Here is a 13,926-nt window from a genome sequence, read left to right as displayed (position 1 = left end):
TAATGCAAGGTTAGTGTTAATGCTAATGCTAGGTTAGTGTTAATGCTAGACTAATGCTATTGCTAATGCTAGGTTATTGCTAACGCTAGGTTAATACTAATGCAAGGCTAATACTAAGTTAATGTTAATGCTATTGCTAATGCTAGGCTAATAATATTATTAGGCTGTTGGTAATGCTAGGTTAATGCTAAAGTTAAGCCAATACTAATGCTATGTTAATGCTAACATTGGGCTAATGCTAACAATAGGATAAACTAAATTCATGTTAAGTTAATGCTAATGCTAGGCTAATGCTAATGCCTGTTAATGCTAAACTAAGGCAGTGTGATTCCGGTTTCCTTTCCCTCCTGTCTTTGGATCCTTATTAAATCCAGTGTGAATATATTTTAGCATTAACCTTTGCACCAACAGAGCAAATACATTCATGTCTAACGCCCAACAAGGAGATCAAAGCCGATGTGGTTTAAAACCATGTCTCACTCAATCACATTTGCTTTCCCGACCTTGAAAAGAGGAACTTTGTTGTGTTTACATTTAGATCAGTGACTAAAATGACAATTTGTTTCATTCTTTGTCTGATTTTCATCAAGTGAAAAGCTTAGAGAGAAGAGCAGGTGTTATACTCCCCCTCACTCCGTTATTATTTAGGGTTAAAAAGCTTTTCTTTATTTTACCACAGCTTCCTGTCAAGCTCACCTGGGAGCTCATTGTCTATGCTAGCAGTTTTGTGGTTGCCTCAGTTGTGTGCAGCCTATTTACAGACAGACATAAGCCCCCATAAGCCCCCTTTCCCCCCCAAACACTCTGAAAGTGTCACCCAGGTGTGTAATTGCTGGAGGGACGTCTGTTTTGACCATCATAGCATTGCTATACTTGACTGAGAAGAGAAACGGGCTCTGCCTTTTGACTATTCAGCATGTGGGGTGGGCCGGGGGGGTAGGTGGGTATTTTCTGAAGGTTAGAATAAGATTTTTTATCTTTTATTTATTTAATTTTTGCAGAGGGGATATTTCTCAGCTGTGCAGCCTGGGGCAGTGGCGTCTGTGTGCTTGTGCTGCATACTGTGAGGGCAGACATAGCAGTAAATTGCAATGCAAAAGTGCGCACAAAAGTGTGAACACACGCCGTTGCACACAAGCAGACGTACGCTACCAACTGGCAGGAAGGGCAGCAGCAGCCACTCGTGTGGGACATACTAATTTTCTGCTTCATGCAATTCTCATTAACCAAGAGCAAATACGATATATATAGATTGGAGAAATGTTTGCTTGGGTAAGAAGTTTGCAGGAGGAACATTCACACACACACACACACACACACACACACAGTCTACTTCTATAACAACACAAGTTCTGCAACTTTGGTATCTGAAAGATGTAACGTCCTGCTTTGATATTTAAAGTCTTATCAGCAGAAACCTTTTTCTGGAGCATTACACTCACCTTTACTCTCTGACAGGAAGTCATTAAAGCCTCTCTCTGCCTTTTTCTTTTTTTTTTTTTTAATGTAGTTTTAAACAAATGGTTGACCTTGTGTGATCTCCATGCACGGAGCCACTGAGCTCTCAGCTCTGTGGTTAAATATGATTTTATGCAAATGACAGTGACATCAGTCATTCGGTCCCAATGAGCTTAAAAAGTGGAGTGTCCGTGAGTGAGAGGGGAGATGAGAGCCAAACATGCAGATCAGTGCCAGTGTCTTGCACGAGCCCGCGCTCACACACACACACACACACACACAATCATTAGTGTGCCTGCCAAACAACTCGGAGAACTGTAATTATTCAAGAGTCTCAGTGCTGGATACTCTGGAGGGCAGAGAGCTGCTGTGATCTGATGATTCTTCTACTGTATTCATGCGGAAATCAGTTGGCCAGCTGCTCGTGCTCAGTCCACTTAAACTCAGCATTGTTGAAGGTACAGAGCGCCCTCGTCTGACTGTAATAAAAAGGCCTTCACAATGGTTTTGTACAGTAGCTCATCAGTCTGCACAGTGCAATTTCAAAGAGCCTAGATACAGTATGTTTTCTTTTCAAAACATCAAAGAAGAGGTTTTTGTTCTTGTTTTTTTGTTTATTTTCTTTTTCTTTAGAAAGGCGAATTTCCATCACAAACTTAACTCACAATAATAGTCACTCCAAAACATAGAAAATATAGATGGTTATATTGTAGTTCAATTCAGGCGATTCTGTCCATACTTATTTGTTTTTTTACATATCGTACAATAATACAGTCAAAAACAATGAGGAACAGAACATAACTGGGGAACGCACCCACTCATACCAATAAAACCACATGGTAAATCAAATGAAATCAGATCTGATTTGTTTCACACCCTCAGTCCATTTGCTCCAGACATTAGGAATTTGTCTTTTTCTACTTTGAGGAAAGAGGATATACAGTATTCTCCATCACATAAATCCCATGGATGATTTCTATCAGTTATAGAGGGGAGGTTTTTAAAATGAAGACATCATCCATATTGACAGAATGTGGGTGATTTCTCCAAACCTCACAGTGCAAAAATGATTTAATGCAGTAGCTACTTTAAATATAGAAAGATACATGTCATTTTATGCTTAGAATTCTTCCTGTTGCCATACATTATATGAAACTCAAGCACTAACATGTTGTCTCCTGGTAACTGTTTTGTTATGCATGTCCCACATTTAACGCTAAAGTTTCTTAAATTTTCACAGGCGCTATCAGAAACTACAGAAGATTATGAAGCCCTGGTAAGCCACTTCCCTTTCCCACTGGTTCTACATTGGTAACTCTGTGTTCTTCCTAATCTGCTGCTTGAGTTTGCATGTTCAAGACTGCAACCTCAGTGCCTTATGGGAAATAATTGACTATACATGTTTAAGATTTTCAGGGTTCTGTTTTGCATGTTGTGCTTGGCTCAAGGATCAAACAGCCTGCTAACGCTTCCTAATGGACTGAAACGAGGCTGATTGGAGACATGTATTGAACTTGAACAGCTACGTTAGAAAAATAAACAAAAATCAAAGCCTTGACAGAGTTAAACCTTGGTCATTTTCTACAACAGGGCGCATTGTCTCTTGACCTCCTATGGGTGTCCTTTTATCTTACATTCTCTTCATAAATGGCTTTGATTTCTTGAAGTGCCTTAAATCTAAAGCCTTTTTTCTAGTTTACTGCAGGGTTTCATCTAAATGAGCAGCAACATCTGCAGCAGCCTTTTGCTTAGTCTCCATACAACTCTATGTAAACTATATCTATCCAGGCTTTCTCAAACGTTTACGCTCTAAGAAGCCTCAACAAATGGATTCACTTTTTTTAAACTATCAGATTAGGTGTAAAATATCCTGATTTGGGCTCGCTGGCACTAGTTAAGGCTAATTATTAATTGTGCCAGCTGTGGAGCAATAGTATCTACAACCTACAGGAAAAACAAGTAATTTGTGTAAGATTTAAACTATATTTAAAGCTGTACTTATATCCCAAGTCCGTTTGAGAAACCCTTTTTCTTTTAATTTTCATCTACCCTGCAGCAGCAGTGACTCTTGCTTTCTGTTGTTCCACTGATCTGGATTATAATGTGAAATGTTTGGTTTTTTTTTTCTTTTTTGGCAGTTTTTGCTGCCTTTTTGATTACCAAACTGTAATCAACATCCTCAAAAACTCTTCAGAAATTATTCAAAATACATTTATCTCATCTTGTGTGTCCCTAACCTATAGATATAACATAGAAATAAGATTTCTTGTGACCAAAGTGAGCATTTTCGTGATCTCATCATTCAATTGTTGCATTTATTCAAAGTTGCTCAACCACACTTTCTTTCTTAACTGTAGCTTCAAATGTCTCTATAATGAATCCCAATCCTGACCTCAGTGGACTATCACCCCTTTGGTCTGCATTCTGTACAAGCCACACCCCCCAGGTTCTGATAGGCTGATGAAAACATTTGATGGACGCACTTCTTCAATGTTGGAGGCTGACCACTAGGAGTCAGTGTTGCAAAGTGAAAAAGCATTGATGAAATGGTTTCACAGTGGTTCCCAAACTTTTCCCAGTTCCGTACCCCTTCAGACATTTAACCTGAAGCTATGTACCCACTACTGCTGCACACTTAAAAAACATAATCATGTAATGTAACATACAATCTAGCCCTACAGTGAAATATGTCTCCTCGTTTACAATTTTTATTTTTTTATTCATCTAATACCTAGGACAATTTGCAGACCCCTGGGGTGACCCGTACCCTACTTTTGGAAACTAGGGTTTATATGACTTCAGTTTTTCCTCGTCAGTTTAAAGTGATTTTCTTAGACATTCTCTGACTCCCACAGATGGATGTAATGTCTGCATTTATTTGTGTAACTGCATGTTTTCACTCTTTGCTATAGCTTTCAGTTGTCGGTTGAATACTGCCTTCTGCTGCCTGGCTCCTGCTGGCTTTTCCTTTCCTCCTTTCCTTTCATCGTCCTGCTTTTTGGCTATTTTCTGTCTTCCTACAGCAAACTTGTGTGAGGTTGTTGAGCATATGTTGCTCTCCTCCTCTCTCCCTGTCTACTGAGGGTTCAGGGTTTGTTGTTTGCTTCTGGGCTCAGATATCGGCTGCTGCAGTTTTCTAGGGTGTGTTGGGTTTGTTTATGTCTCTGTGTGTCGCCCTGCAGTTTTGGTGACCTGCTGTCCTTCACTTTGACCGCCTTTGTGGAGCTTATGGACCACGGCATCGTCTCCTGGGACACTTTTTCGGTGGCCTTCATCAAGAAGGTTAGCTATGGAGATAAATTTTATAAGAAGTAGGATTTAGTTGTAATAATTCTATATTATATGATGCATTGAGCTTAGTGTATTTAGTTTTTTTAATCTTTCTTTTTAAAAGAATAGTGAAAAATGACATACGTTGAAAGAAAATAGTGGTTTGGTACATTAATAATATTGAATTGTGTAATTCTAAGAGTGTGTGGAATAAAAGGAATAAAGGAAATCTTCTAAAAGTGTAAAGAAATGTGAAGAAAAGCAGCATTTATTGCATAACATGCTTATCATATAAGTTAATAATTCACATGTATTCCAGGTTTAATAAAAAAAAAGTAGCTTGTATAATAGCACACAATGCTAGATATATTTTGCATGAATTAAATTAGCTGATATTTATTCATATAATTTAAATTAGACTTTCAAATAAATAAATAAGGCACTCGTAATGATGTACACATTCCAAGGTTTCTTATTATGAATTTTATATTTTGATAAGCGCTTTGAGATGACTTTGTTGTAAATTGCGCTATACAAATAAAGTTGAATTGAAATTAATTTTGGGAACATTTAAAAATATCAACTTTTCATGGGAATTATTTATTGGTGTTAACCGGAAATTGTGAGTAAATTCAAATAACTGTATCATATCCAAATGAAAATATTAACATCCGTGCAAAATAATGCAATTAAAAAACCCTAATTTTTCCACTAGGGTTGCAAAATGCCAGTCATTTTCAAAGTTGAAAACTTTCCATGCTAATTCATGGGAATAAACTGGGAATTAACAAAATTTAAGGCTGGCAAAATATAGTTGGGAAAATATACTTATAATCTAAAATATCTGTATTTAAACTAACCCCAATTTCCTGTTAATTCAATTAAATAATTCCAATTAAAAGTTTATATTTTTCAATATTGTGAAAATCCCGAGCTTGAGTTCCAGTGGAAATGTATTTTTTGCCCCTTTGCAACCCTAGTTGTATTATTATTAAGACATATATTTTTTTAAATGTTTGATGATTATATCTATGCTTCTTAGCTCTCCACAGTCCCTTCATCTTTCTGTCCATCCTTTTCCTGCAGATCGCCGGCTATGTGAACAAGTCAGCGATGGACATAGCAGTGCTTCAGCGCTCCCTGGCCATTCTAGAGTCCATGGTGCTGAACAGCCAGGACTTGTACCACAAGGTGGCACAAGAGATAACAATTGGTCAACTCATCCCACATCTTCAGGGGTGAGCAAATAAATCCTTTTTTTCCAACGTATCACATATTCATGTACTCTGCGCTTATTATTTCTGTTGGTGTGTGTGTGTGTGTGTGTTTCCTTCTTATTTCAGGACTGATCAAGACATTCAGACGTACACTATTGCTGTCATCAATGCTCTTTTTCTCAAAGCTCCAGAGGAGAAGAGACAGGTGAGGCTGTAGTGTCGACTCCTAACGCTCTGTAGTGTGCATCACTTCATGAACAATCATCGGCATTCAGGAGAACGTATACTGTATGTGTGCATTATTATGAGTGTTTGAAGGAGTTTGACGTGTAATTCAGAGCTTTTTGGCATCCGTGGCATGCAAAAGTTATAATTAAATGCAAATAATAATAACAGTGCCCCACACTTTTCCTCTCAAGTGAAGTAACAGTCTGGCTCAACTTTCCCCTCCTCCTTTTTTCTAGTTTGTCCTTTATTTCTCCTCCCTCTCTTATGTCAAGCTTCTGATCACTTTTGTCCACATAGGATCTAGCTAGCAGCACACGTTCTCATTAATAGTGCATGATGCTACTCCCAGCACACTAAGTTTCAGACGGAAATAGGTTCGCAAGCACAACTTTGTTTGAACTCGAGCAGCAATCCCACACAGCAGCCCAAACAGGCAGTGTTTCTTTTAGAGCTGGTTTGAATAGTAGCATGAGGTCACAAACAAAGGTATCTAAAATCATCCAGTCAAACTGCACAGCCGCAGGTTTGTGGTCTAAAAAACATTAGAGACAGGCGATACTATCGGCCAATATTAGGCATAAAATGTAATATCTGTTGACATTGGTATTAGGTTTTCACCGATATTGAATCGATTTGTGCAGTTTTAGAATAAAAACAAACATGGCACTATTGCCATTTCTAAAGTTGATGTAATGAATGTTGAAGTATTCTTATTATGCACAAAGGATGTTTAGTTGTAGAATACATCTAATGAGGCATAACATTAAAGGTGTGCTTTGATATCAGCTTTCTGTCAATATCCGACATTGCCAACCTCTAGTTTCTGATTTCCAATATTAACCGATACCCCCCCCATATCTTGTCTAAATACACACATTATAATCTCCGCCCTCCGCCCCATTGAAAAATGATTTGTGCAAAATAAGAAAAAAACTAATTTAACTTCAGTGATGTGTATTTATTTCTAACATGTCTCAAACAACAGCACACATTGGTTTATTAATATTGGTGTAAAAACTGATACCAATGTATTATGACTAATATCAATCGATATTGGTGAACTAATAATATCACCCATCTCTAGGCTTGTTATTTCCTTTGAGATATGTATAATATGACCTAAATTAGGTTGGGGGATGCATTAATTGGTACCGGTTAAAGCTGCGGTTTGTAGAATCGTGAGGCGCTCCACGCTCCCCCTCCCCTTCTGAACACGCGCACACTGTGGAACTCTTTGCGACTGTTTTTTCCGTAGAGACTAGTAACAAATGTAGGAACTTTATCCTCTGGTATTGGAGAGTTTTCTGATGTTTTAGAGACACGAAAGCACGTATCATTTGCTGCTGAGAGGACAATAAGAGGGTCAGCTGCTCAAACACAAGCAGCTGATCCCAGTTGACCAGAGCAGTCACACAGCAGAGGAATTGGGTCTGTTCTTTCCACCTTAGATCATTTTAATAAGCTATTTATTCCGTCAGTTCTCTCTCTCTCTCTGTCTTTCCGTGGCTCGGGGCGGACTGCGCTGACTGAAAGCGGATCGCCCATGAAAACGTTTGTGCCTTTTTTCTGTTGCCTCTCCACCTCGGTCTTCCCTTTTCCTCTTGCTTTGCCTTGTAACGGCTGTGCCAAAAAACGCATTAAAGACTTCAGCTGGAATATAATGCCACGGCACTGTCCCTGTTCTCAGATCCAGAAAGGCGCATCGGATTTTGACGAGCAGCTCGAGCAGCCATTAGTAGTGCTTTAAAACAGCACATGGGATGGTTGGTAGAAAGATCTCTGATTGGCTGAAGTCCAGCATCACGCCCCTGTATTTCTAAAGCTCATTTACAGAGCCAGGAGAAGGAGCTGAGATCCACTGTCTACTCAGAACACTTTGGATTACAATATGCAATACAATATGATAAGATGATTATGGATTTTTGACCAAATAAAAAAAAAAAAAAAAACTTACAAACTGCAGCTTTAATATCGAAATTTGGAAATTCAGTGTTGGAAAATATCGGCACAACGGATATCGGCTAAAAGCTAATATCGAACATTCCTAGAAAATGTATGTAATTATTATCTGAAGCAGACATCAGAGTCCTTTTCTGGTTTGTAAAATGATTTCCTTTATAGAACCTTTGTCGATGACTGACATGCATACCTGGAAAATAGTAATTAACTTGAGAGCGTTTGTTTAAAACAGCTTCGTTTTTGTCTTTTAGTTGAAAAAGTGTGTAATTCTTAAGTAATCCATCAGTGCATTGGCGTTAAAGAATAGTTTGGGATTCGTTAATCGTGTCTAAAATGTGGATTTAAGTGCAACTAAGGAGCATTGGGCCCTGATTTTAGATTCTGCTGCACGTTCCTCACACATGTGAGACACTAGCAGCTTGTTGCAGTGTGTGGTAAAACTCAATAAACCTATTTTCTGATCCTGCTTTCCCACTTCGCTCTGCTGACTGTTGCCCTCCTCTGCCCTCCTTTTTACCACCACCATCTGCAGCCCTGCCAGATATTTCTTTCTGTAATCTCTCCGCTCCAACTCCGTTTTTAAAAAAAGAAAATCTCACCGTCATTCACTCACTCATCCTCTGTGTCTCTCTGTCTTTGACTTTGTTTCCTCTCTGCACACGGTTTGGTAGTGTGATGAGCACATTGCGGACATCCTAAATTGTCCCTTGACAGTAAGTGCATCCTTGATTAGCACACTTGGTAGTTTGCACTGTAGAAGTGATTAGGTAGCATTAGCTTTAGCATCCCCCTTTTTTCTTTACTGCTTGTTTTTGATTGTCCTCTTCATTTATTTATTTATTTATTTATTTATTTAATTTTAAAGCATATTATTGCTTACGTCGTAGAATATTATGTAATTAATTAGCTCATTTCATTGCAGAAAATCCAAAGTCATTCACTTTAAATTCAAACATGTCTAATTTTCACCCTTTGTTCTCCTTCTCTCTCTCTTCCTGCTTTTTTTTCTTCTTTCCTGTCCTACAGGATATGGCCCACATTCTCGCCCAGAAACAGCTGCGCTCCATCATACTCAGTGTAAGTCCATCCATTCGCTCAGTTCATCACCCTTTGCTCCACCTGACACCAAGGAAAATATCACCACCTGCTACTTTTTCTCTTTGGTTATTATCTACTGTACTCACTCATCACCTCATCCATGTGCAAATTTTTACTACCTTCATTCATTCATAATCTATTTTTTGACTTTGTAATCTTTCAATCATTGCACCATTTTATTATATATATATATATATATATATATATATATATATATATATATTTTTTAAATAAACTTTGAATGATATTTTTTCCACAAAACATAGAACGTGATCCGGAGCCCAACTCCTATCAACGATGAGATGGCCCATCAGCTTTATGTGCTGCAGGTGCTCACTTTCAACCTGCTGGAGGATCGCATGATGACCAAGATGGATCCTCAGGACCAGGTGTGGATAGAGACAGTACAGCTAAATATAGAGGACAGTACAGCTAAATATAGAGTCAGTGACAGAGGATTGACAAATAGAAGCTGAAAGTGAAGTAGCAGAAACACAAACAAGAAAACCAACTTAATTTTGTGTCGTTGAATGAGAGGAATCATTAGTATTCTCTGCATACACAGGCTCAGAGGGACATCATCTTTGAGCTGCGGAGAATCGCCTTTGACGTGGAGTGTGAGCCCAACAATGGCGGCAGCACTGAGAAACGCAAGTCCATGTACACGCGTGACTACAAGAAGCTGGGCTTTATTGTGAGTATAATGTGTGTGTTTTAGGGTTGGGAACCTCTGGGTACGATACGATACGCGATACAAAGCTCACGATAACGATTATCTCATGATATGACGAGACTGCGATTATTGATATATTGGTCAGAAATCAATCTACAATAATCTATAACAAGAAAAAAAAAAAGATTAAGTGAAAAAATACAGTTTTTGTTTCATATCTCTGAAAGACAATACATTGGAAAAGTGTCCTATGAACAGTGACACTATTTTAGTGCAACCATTCTGTAAATAAGTGTCAACATACTAATGTAAATGAATAAGTCTCTCCAATAGTGCTTTCTGTAAACAAAAAATAGGGTCTTTCTTTCCAGTAACACCATTATAGTGCAATATTCCAGTCAACAATATATTGGTTCCTTCAACAAACAGTGACAACATTTATGTGAAGACCTTCCTGCACATTTTAGTGAAAAAGCAGAAAAGGTTTTGAAAAAATAAATAAAAAGACAAAAAAAAATCGATACTTAGCGTGAGCATATCGATAATCGATCATGCGAAAAAAAAATATCGCGATATATCGCAATATCCTTACCTAACCCTAACCAAGGTTTGGGTCAATTATAATTGTAATTGCGTAATTGATAATTCATTAATTACAATTATGCTGTTATTGTAATTTTAAAAATTTGTTGCTATCGTAAATTGTAATTGAGTTCACTAAATTGACTTTGTAATTGTATTTGCACTGAAAATTCGATAGAAATTGTCAATTATAATTCTACGCTAAACTGAGGAACCATGTTACCATGTTACAGTACTGTGTACAGTTCTACACACACAGTTAACAATTAATAAAATGTTTTATATCAAGCTTTTCCACATTTTACCATTTAAAAAAAAATTAAATTGAGGGGTTATACTGACACCAAAAATATTAAAACCTATATTTTTATTGATTATTAAGCCTAACAAGGTATCCAGTAGATAGGAAATAAATTAAATAATAGATTTTTGTTTTCAGTGTATTTTACAGCTGATTTCAGTTATCATAAGAGATGCTAACAGCAAGCTAACACAAGAGGAAGGTTAACTTTTTTTAGGTTTTATTTCAGGATCAGTAATTGTAATTTAACTTTAGTAATTGAGAATGTAATTGTAATAGACTTTCTAAGGATAAAAAAAGTATTATAATTTATTTGTTTTTGGAAAAAATGCTGGTCACTGTAATCGTAATTGAATTGTAATTGAAAACGTAATTGTAACTGAAAAATCCCCCCCCCCCCCCCCCCCCAAACCCCACTAGATCCCTCCACCTAACCCATAAAATGCCAGCATAGCACCAAAGGTGTCATAATTTAGCGAACGGCACTTAATGACAGCCTTCATGACACCTGACTCATCCTAATGACAGCGTAATGTCAGCCTTATGAATAAAGTAAAGTCTTGTCCTTGTTTGCTTTCCTGGAGCAAAATGTGTGGGACTCTGTAGCATGCTGGCTTCTAACTATGGCATAAGTATTTGAACTAATCCTATTGTGGCGTGATGTAAGCCCAGAGCAGTTTCACGGCTCTTCCCAGCCACACCAGTGCTGCAGTGTGTGCAGAGTAGATAAGGCCCTTTGGGTCTCTGCAGTGGGATGAAAACCCACCCTGAACTCCCTACTCCACTTTCTGTGCTCCACAGCCTGCACACGTACAAACACTCACATCCCTACACACAGAAACACTGAGACACATTTAGAGTCTTGACGTTTTCACATTCCTGAATTCTTTTAACAATATCTCAATGAAAGCGTATCTTATTTACTCAACATGTGAATTTCCCCACTATGGGAAAAAACAAGTAAAGGAAATCCAATTCAGTAACTTAAATTCTTCCCTGATCAACATCCTCTACCATCGTTTTAACTCAAATCAGTGCTCACGTGCATATCAGTGATGTTATTTATTTGGCAGTTAGTAATTGCTAGCACTGGGTCCCTGCACAATCTGTATATCGTCAATCCATGCATCTACCTATAATATAATATGTTTTTTCAAATAAATAATCATTGAAATTTATTCATTGATTGAAATGATAATTCACTACTTTAAATCAGTGGTTCCCAAACTTTTCACAGTCCCTTCAGACATTTAACTTGAAGTCATGTACCCCCGACTCCTGCACACTTCAAAAACACAATAATGTAATGCAGAGTTTTTCAATCTTGGGGTCGTTACCCAATGTGAGGTCACCTGGAATTCAAATTGGGTGCCCTGAAATGTCTAATAATTTAGATTAATAAAAACACTGATTAAAATTTGTTTTTGGAATGTTTTTAAAATCTGTAATCGTGGTTAGTCTTAAATTGGCTAATGTGTAATTTGTGACAATGCATGGAGGCTCCTGACTGCTGGTACATTTATATTGTCGTTTTCAAATATTTTTAAATCATATACCCCCTTTGACAATTTGCGTACCCCTAGGGCTGCCCGTACCCCACTTTGGGAACCTAGGCTTTAAATAAAAAGCTAATATTACACTATATGCTTTTATGAGCCAAAATCCAAAGCCCCCTATTGGTTTTCTACATTATTACATAAAAAAAAAAAAAAAAAGAAATCAAATGAAGACCTAAGAATAAAGGCCCTCCAGTAGTCCCTGTTCCCCTGTTTGAGAAACACTAGGCTAATAAAGAAGCAAAATGATTTCTTATTTATTTCTTTATTGTCTGCATAGGCAAAGAGCAGCATCAAATACATAGTTTCAGGGGTTTTTTTTGTGATAAGGTCTAATCCCACTACATCCACACAATGCTGAGGACTGTGTCGTGGTTCTCATTTAGGTGTAAAACTGCCAGTGTTTCACACCCCGTCGTTATCTCTCACTGGTTCAGTTACAGTATGTGTCAGTCTTCTGATTGATTCAGTGAAAGTATAAAGAAAAAAATACATGATTTTGTGTCTTTAATTTTTCTTTACAGAACCATGTTAATCCAGCTGTGGACTTCACCCAGATTCCTCCAGGCATGCTGGCTCTGGATAACATGCTGTACTTAGCCAGGCATCACCAGGACGCCTACATCAGAGTGAGCACATACACACACACACACACACACAAACACACTCGTACACACAGACTGTAGGAATGTTTGTTTTCTCTCCATCACCTCTACTTCCTACCAATCCATCTTCCCTCTTAGTTATTTCCTCTGTGTTATTTTCTCTCAGTCCACTTTGAACCAATATTTAAATGAAGATCATGCTATGCCATAGTCCAGATATGGGCAACTGTCGGCCCCGAAAGTAAACACACAAAATGACAGATGATATACAAAACAAAAATAATAATGCACTAAAATATATCTAAAAATACAACATTACAGAAAAATACAGTAAAGGACAAGAGACACACACAAAACCACTATAAAAAATGTACAAAACGATAACAGAAATGAACAAAATACTCCAAATAACACAAAACGATAACAGAAATAAACAAAACGCTCCAAATAACACAAAACGACAATAAAAATACACAAAACAACAATAAAAATACACAAAATGACTTAAGAAACTTGCAAAATTACAACAAAAGAACAAGAAAAACATGACACCACCAACCCACAGTACTAACAAACAAATACACAATATGACTAAAAAGACGGAGACAGATGGACAATATTGTGACCATCAATTTACCAATATGAAAGTGTCCCCGGTTAAAACAATCATTTGAAACTTCATGTTCAGCATTTTTTGTCTGCTGCCACATGCTATAAATTAGAACCAATGTTTTTCCTGCTGTTTTTCATGTCATGGTTCTCAGGCTAATAGGTAATAGGCTGGTTATGCTACCTGTGAAGTTCAGGTGTGGAGACGACAATGCTCTTCTTTTCTCACTGAGGCTAAAAATGAGTAGAAATTGAAGTGGTATCACACAGTTTATATTTATTCAGTTGTGTGTTTGTTTAATGTTATCATGGAAAACATATATTACTTATGGCAAAACTAGAATCAATAACGCTTTTAGTGCAATGCCAA

At 37.5% G+C, this 13,926-nt stretch overlaps 1 protein-coding gene across 1 annotated transcript in view; it reads left to right on the top strand.

Moving 5' to 3' along the window:
• Positions 1-13,926, top strand: part of LOC114460017 (engulfment and cell motility protein 1) — a 66,146-nt gene that overhangs the window by 22,014 nt on the left and 30,206 nt on the right. Inside the window, exons 7-14 of the mRNA XM_028442059.1 lie at positions 2,699-2,734; positions 4,641-4,740; positions 5,815-5,966; positions 6,072-6,150; positions 9,159-9,209; positions 9,497-9,619; positions 9,796-9,924; positions 12,867-12,971. Coding sequence (XP_028297860.1) covers positions 2,699-2,734; positions 4,641-4,740; positions 5,815-5,966; positions 6,072-6,150; positions 9,159-9,209; positions 9,497-9,619; positions 9,796-9,924; positions 12,867-12,971 — 775 coding nt within the window. The remainder of the gene's footprint in view (positions 1-2,698; positions 2,735-4,640; positions 4,741-5,814; positions 5,967-6,071; positions 6,151-9,158; positions 9,210-9,496; positions 9,620-9,795; positions 9,925-12,866; positions 12,972-13,926) is intronic.

This window comes from Gouania willdenowi, unplaced genomic scaffold, assembly GCF_900634775.1.
Source record: "Gouania willdenowi unplaced genomic scaffold, fGouWil2.1 scaffold_373_arrow_ctg1, whole genome shotgun sequence".
Classification (NCBI taxonomy): domain Eukaryota; kingdom Metazoa; phylum Chordata; class Actinopteri; order Blenniiformes; family Gobiesocidae; genus Gouania; species Gouania willdenowi.
Note: the sequence above shows the minus strand (reverse complement) of the source record. Positions and strands in the feature narration are given on the sequence as shown.